A 7,320-nucleotide genomic window follows, 5' to 3' on the forward strand; every position below is an offset into this window, starting at 1 on the left:
TTATCACTTACTACACTTGAAGGAGGACTGAGGCTCCAAAAGCTTGTGTTTTCAAATAAATCTGTTGGACTATAACCTGGTGTCGTGTGATTTCTGACTACATTCTCTGCAAGAGACAAATTTGTTCGGATGCTACTCCATTTTTAAATCAGCACTCTTTCTGCACTCAGTTCCTGCGCCACCCCCTGAACTCCCAGCTCCATCCTACTTTCATCCTTGAGTCTGAATTTCCCTTTTCTCATCAGAAATTGTGAGGGAGTGGAGGAATGTCTATTTGAAATATTTTCCACTCTGGCCCACCGACTGGATTGACACCATTTTGTATGAACGTTGTTTATTTTTTAGTCATGGAACCCTCCCATAACTTGCTGCATGCTGCACTATCACTTCAACAATTAACAACAGAAGACCTGTATTCTACAGTACCTTTCATGGTTAACCTAAAGTTGTACACAATCAAAAAAATGCCTTAGAAGTGTAGTCATTGGGAGAAAATAGGAAAGATAGCTGCCAATTTGTGGACTGTAAGCTCCCTTATGGGATGATGATCTGATAATCTGTTTCTGTGGTATTGATTGTGGGATGTATATTGGCTGGAAGCCTGAGGAAAACTCTGCAGCCCTTCTCCGAGTTGTCTTGGGGGATCTTTACCATCATCGTGGCAGGGAGGACTGGGCCTCATTTTAACATCTCATTGTGAAGCCCTTCAAATCCCACTTTAGTGCCAGCTTAGACTTTTGGTCTCAAATCTCTGGAGTGGGGCTTGTATGCTTAAACTTTTAACTAGGAGGCAAGCCTGCCCATCCTTTGAAACAAGCCATTGCATGATGTTGATAAGCCATTCCAGTCTGGTTGCTGTGTAGTTTCTTTTTTGGGGGGAAAAGTTGAAGTGACCCAGCAGAGATCACTGAAACTGCTGATGCGTAAACTGGTCAAATATTGCTGGCCAATGGTCAGTCATGAACCTGCTGCTCATGGCCTACAAAGTCCATCATTCACTTTGGACTGACACTGGTGATCAGTGAGTAGTTCACTACTTTTAAGATGTTGCTGACCACACGTTCTACCTACAAATAAGGCAAAAGGGATACCCCACAGTCTCCAGCGATCATCACTCCTTGATGCCTGGATTAATAAACTATCTACTCTCTTCCCTATCCATTCCCTACATCTAGCCATCACTAAGGTCCAAAGCAGCTGATGGATCTTGTTTGATCTTCACTACTGAGACTATCAGAACTTCACACAAAATCCATGACATTTGAATGGCTTCAGGTATTTGCGTTTATCTTTGTAATTTGGACTCCCTCTATCATTTTTAACGATAAAGGCTGGGAACGTAGGGGTGAATAATCCAGGGCATATAAGAGATACCTCAAGCTGTCACTACTGCATGTGCTGTGAGTATTCAGGACTGTATTTCAAAATCTTGCCACTAAATGCCAGGGCAGACCTGGGTGAATAAGAAACTGTTGACCATTTGGGTTATGTTTCTGCAGTTATGAAAAGCTCAATCTCGCTGCCACTGGAAATATCAAGAAAACCTTGATATGCAAAATTCAGTGCAGTAGCACTTCTGACTAACCTTGCAATAGCTTTCTTTTGGCTCATGCTGTGGTGAAGCAAATAACTCGCAATGAATTGTTTGCACATTTCTGTTTATTGTTAAAATTAAAAATCTAAATTTGACTAATTGTCACCATATGCATTCCATTTCCATACTCCTAATATGAATAAATTACATCAGATATATTTTTATATGTTTGATGAATGGCAAATTATATTCTGCTTTAAAATGCAAGTTATTCCTTTTAAAATCGAACACTGAATTTGTGAAATTTTCCATTTTTAAATGAGACTCTTGGCAATTGCAGGTTTTCCATTTGGTTTCTGACAGCATTGACTGCATTATTGACAGGTCTAGAGAGGTTTCCCACTGGTGAGTTCAGATAATGTGTTCTCAAAACATCAACCAATGACAGATACGCAGGCAGGGAAAGCATCTCCACTTCTATTGATGAAAAACATTGTCATCAAAGGTCTTTCTTCATTCATAATTAAATCATCAGGTTTGTATTTCCCTCCCTTTTAGTTCAACCTCAATCAGGCCTCACTGACAATTTCACCAGATCTAGAAACACTGGACTATTGTGATTTGGATCCACCAGGCACCACCATAAAAATAGCACTGGTTAGTTTTGGTGAACAAAACTAGTTAGAGATTTAGCATGAGTTACATAATCTTGAGGGTGCTATTGGAAATTTCAAATGAGTTAGGCTTTTGGGGGAATGGTAGTGTGGTGGTAATGTCACTGGAGTAGCTAACCCCAAGGAGATCAGGGTACAAGAGATCAAATCCCACCATCAGTATTTTAGCTGGTAAAATTTATGTTCCATCAATAAACATGTTGGAATATAAAACTGGTCTCAGTGATATTGGTCAGAAGACTGCAGTGAAATTGCCATGAGTCAAATTCATATCACCTGAAACTCTGGTCACAGTCAATTTGTCATCCGTTCCCACTGACTAAATAGGAAATCTAATGGAAAAATGTCTGTGATAATCCAAGTTCCATACTAGTAAATTCAAAGGAACTGAATGCGTGCACACTTGTAATATCACCACACCAACTCATTGTGATGGAGTGAGGCCAATATCACAGACAAATCTGCAGCAATGGCCACAAAGTGATCTCACCAATGTCCTGAACAAGGATGCACTACAAGACATTTTTAACATGGCTGAAACTAGACTGTTTTACTCTGTTTTATCAGATTGCACTATACTGCTCAAAGATGAAGCATTTACTGGCGGGAAACTAAACATACTATGGTCTTCCCCAATGTGGGTGGCACTGAAAATCTACTGCTTCTTGTGATTGGAAAGATCGAACGGCTACATTGCTTTGCAAATGTCAAGCCACTACCCACACAATATGAGGCTAATTAGATGACCTCCAGTATGTTAGAGGCCAGGAGATCACAAAATATAATAGCAAACTATCACCCTGCTGACCAATTCATCCACCTGTTTTCCAAGCTGAAGCCACAAAGATCTCTTAAGGTATCAGCTGATCTTATTACTGCAAAAAAAGCTGAAATCTGGCTTGATTGATCATTGTTTTGTTTTGATTTAATTTTAACTAGATGGTCTCTCATTAAGACTAAAGCACACAAAGTTGCAGATTTTATTTTAACATAAAATCAAATTTATTAAGCAACAGAAGTTAAGATAACATAGAACAAATTAACTGATTTACTTATAACAAATTAAAAGAGTTTCAAACGCATAATAAAAGTTTAAGTCCAAATATTTTTATACAAGTTTAAAAAAAATCCCTTGTACAGCAACTAACATGATCCCCTGTACAGTACTCATACCAGAATCACTTTCTCTAACACCACACTAGATTTAAGACAACTGTGACTTTAACTTTGAGAATGAAATATCTGTTAGCTTGTTCATGGACTTATCGTGCACTTGAGTTAAACAAACTCAGGTTCAAGTCCTCTGGGGTTTTATTGCAACACTACTAGTCTGGGACAATCACTAACTCCTTATGCTAAGGTCATCTAGTTTACGATATTCTCCCTTCTCAGAAGCACTATGCATGCATCTCTATGCAAGAACTTCACAGAAATGCCAGAACAAAGTAAAACTGAAACAAACCTTCTCCCTCTACTATGGGTATTTTTAAAAAAAATACTCCCAATGTAGAAATTTCCAACAAAATCCTTGAGATATGATTGTTTATTTTGCTAGGTCAGAAGAACTGTAAAATAGACACAGCCCCCATAGACTGCTGCAGTTGCCTTCACAAACTCTTTTTAAATAAATTGCCATGTTTAAAGAAATACCACAAGTTAATTATTTACTTCAGGCATATGGAAAACCTACATGTAACTTAAAATTGAAACTCAAACTTGAATAAATGATGTTAAAAGTATGTACAAGCCAGTTTCTATCACAGGTGTTATACAGATGCTCCAGGATTTTGTACTACTTCACAGAAACACAAAAAAAACATGTTTGACTTCATTGATCCTTTCTGAAGACAGCCTGCTAAGTAGAAAGATATTACTGAGATTTCCACAGCTAACTCCCATCGTTTTTCAATGTCTGTTACAGCACAAGGTCAGGTCATTGTAAGGTATGAACAACTTGAAAAATAAAGGCATATTTCACTTACCGTTTTTTTCTTAAATACGGTATATTTGGGGGCAATTGGGGTTTTATATGAATAAAAGTAGAGATTGCTGGAAAAGCTCAGCAGGTCTGGCTGCATCTGTGAAGAGAATTTAGAGGTAACGTTTCAGGTCTGGTGGACCCTTCCCCCTCAGTTCTCAGAAGGTTCACCGGACCTGAAACGTTAACTCTGAGTTCTCTTCACAGATGCTGTCAGACTTGCTGAGCTCACCAGCAATCTCTATTTCTGTTTCGATTTAAAGCATCCACAGTTCTTTCGGTTTTTATGGGGTTATATAGGGCCTTTTTCGGCTAGCTTTAATCTCTATTTAACACAAATTTGTGGGGAGGCCCGTTGTAATTTGACTTATTGCCATTGTACTGTATCATCAATTGTTACAATAACTTATTTCGTTCAGTAATGTCCTTCAGGGAAGGGAATCTGCAATTCTTACCCGGTCTGGTTGACATGTGACTCCAAATTCACAGCAATGCGTTCAGCCCTTAATTATTGAGTCACTCAATTGAAGTGCAATCGTCAACAAATGCAGGCCCTGCCAGCAATGCCCGCACATGATGAAAAAATAAGGAAAAGGTAATACTCCCTGCACCCGAGTTCAGGACAAGATGGAACTGTAACTCCCATTATGCCGTAGTATTGATCTTTTGTGTCTGCCCTGAGTTACTTTCAATCAAATGGTCATCGCAAAACAGATCATTCAGCCCATCGTGCTTCTGCTGATTCTCTGAAAAAGCTATTCAGTTATCTCCACCTCCTGCAGTTTTTCAAACCACCACTCATTCAATTATCTTTAGAAAGTTCCTATTGAGTCTGCTTGCGCCATCATTTAAACAAGATAACACAGTGTCGAACTGTTGGAACTCAGCAGGCCAGCCAGCATCAGAAGACCCGAAACGTCAGCTTTCCTGCTCTTCTGATGCTGCCTGACCTGCCGTGTTCCTCCAGCTCCACACTGTGTTATCTCTGACTCCAGCATCGGCAGTTCTTACTATCTCCGATCATAAACAACTCGTATTTAGAATAAATCTCCTCATCTCTCCGTACTTTGCGCCAATGCTTTGACAATGCAGGAACCGCTGTTCATGCATTTGCAACACCAACTGAAAATACGATGGTCTAGACAAAAAGGATGATGCAAAAATCTTTCTTTGACAATTTGATTTGGAGCAAGGCAACTGCTGTTTCCTTAGCTGTAGCATGAACTTTGTCATTAGGACTCGCTAGAAAAGAAACATTTATTTCCCATTTGGAACTCCTTTTGAAATAGATACATATTCCCCCACCTTTTCCCAAAATAGGCCATATCTCCATCGAGGAAGAGGATAGCTTGCTTGAAGGCAGCATTATGTTTACGCATTTCTTTTAAATTCGTCAAAAAGGAGGTGCCTGCTCTCCTTTTCCCAATCAATTTGTGTGAATGGGGTTGGGCGAGTTATATTAAAATATTTAATTTTTTTTCTATTGTTGACGGAGTTCCAAGGCATTAGGACATGCACTCTGCTCATAAGATAAAGCTTTAGTGGAATGTTGTAATCCAAGATAGACATAAACTTGTAGTAAGTATATATACGTTTGTGTTTTGGTAGTTCTTTTTTTAAGCCAACGTTGATGTTAGTGTCCATGTATATGCCAGTGTGTAGAATGTGGAGTTCAGCCTTGTTACGTTAATAATCAGTCAACTTCTGAGAGGCAGCGATAGATATGTCATTACTTCCAGCTTAATGCGTTGATTAGCATTTTTTAGCCATATCAGTTATGCACCAACTTTTGACCCATTCCAGCAAGATCCTTTCTCACATATAAAGAAAAACAACTTTGGCAGTTGTTTTGACGGCAGCCATGCGGCAGAGCATGGGGACTAAGCAGTGACAGGGCTTTGCACAAGGGCTGTCTTAGTTGTGGAATGGAAGATCATAATTACATGTTTCTGTGTGTATAAAAATAGGCGTGGGCAAAGAGGCAGGAATTGTGGAGATGCGGACGGGACAAAAGATGGGCAAGCTGTCACTCACGTTGATCGACAGTCGGTGTTAGCCAATAAACATCCGGCGCCGCTTCCGGGTGTCCGGAGCTCTATCCAATGGGTGGGCTGTGGGGGCGGGCTCTGTGTGGGGACGCTGCTGGAGTCAGTAAACGCTGTCAGTGCAGCCGAGTGAGTGCACTCTTTTGGGCAAGCTGACAGATAAGCCCCACTGTCTGCGATATTGGGAGCGCTGACTGCTACAGTACCAGCACTGGACTTTATATTTTAACAAAGTAATAAATATTATTTGAATTACATATTGTAATTCCGTTTTAATATATTTTGGGGTTTTTATTTGTTTAAAACGAGAGCAAAATGCAGAGAGAGAAATATTTGCCAGAGCTGATGGCAGAGAAAGATACTCTGGACCCATCTTTTGTTCATGCTGCACGTCTGCTGACTGAAGGTAAGTTGTGCAACCGACAATTGAACGTGTTGTGCACGTTACTTGTTCCACTGACGGATGCTTTAATGATCCACATCTTTGTATTTTGATCTGCAAAATTACTACTCCCACCCCCCAAAAAAATCCAGCAGCCTCCCTCCGAGTGACCTAGAAACGTGTGCGTGTGGTGATGGAGTGTTACTCCGGTGTGTGTCTGGGGTGCTGCTTCATAAATCGTCCCTTTACACAAATCCTGTTCGGTTGTTTCATCTTCAGTTGTTAGTAACAGGTGTTGTTGCAGGTTGAAGTGAGCTGCGTCCTGGCTCCGGTATTGCTAACAGCTGTGAACTGTCTTTGTGTGCTTAGATATATTTGTGAAAGTCAACAATGAGCAATGTTTGGTATTCAAGTATAGGTATGTGTCTGGGAATGTGTGCTTACCTGCCTGTGTGTGTATATGTGTCAGGAAGTGTGCCTGCGTGTGCCTAAATATTTGTATATCTGTATGTCTGTGATAATATGTCTTTAAATTTATACAGTACCTGTGTCTGCTTCAGTATATATCTTCCGATAAGTATATGTATGTCAGTAAGCGAATCTCTGTGCCTGAGCATGTACCTCTGTGCGTACCCGTGTCCACCTGTGTGCCTGAGTACGTGCGCCTCTGTGCGTACCCGTGTCCGCCTGTGTGTGCCTGAGTACAT

At 40.3% G+C, this 7,320-nt stretch overlaps 1 protein-coding gene across 1 annotated transcript in view; it reads left to right on the top strand.

Annotated features, from left to right (window-relative positions):
• Positions 1-6,546: 6,546 nt before the first annotated feature.
• The window catches only part of khdrbs2 (KH domain containing, RNA binding, signal transduction associated 2), a 424,077-nt gene continuing 423,303 nt past the window's right edge, over positions 6,547-7,320 (top strand). The window contains exon 1 of the mRNA XM_048597077.1: positions 6,547-6,637. Within this exon, the coding sequence (XP_048453034.1) occupies positions 6,547-6,637 (91 nt within the window). The remainder of the gene's footprint in view (positions 6,638-7,320) is intronic.

This window comes from Rhincodon typus, chromosome 5, assembly GCF_021869965.1.
Source record: "Rhincodon typus isolate 14 chromosome 5, sRhiTyp1.1, whole genome shotgun sequence".
Taxonomy (NCBI): Eukaryota; Metazoa; Chordata; class Chondrichthyes; order Orectolobiformes; family Rhincodontidae; genus Rhincodon; species Rhincodon typus.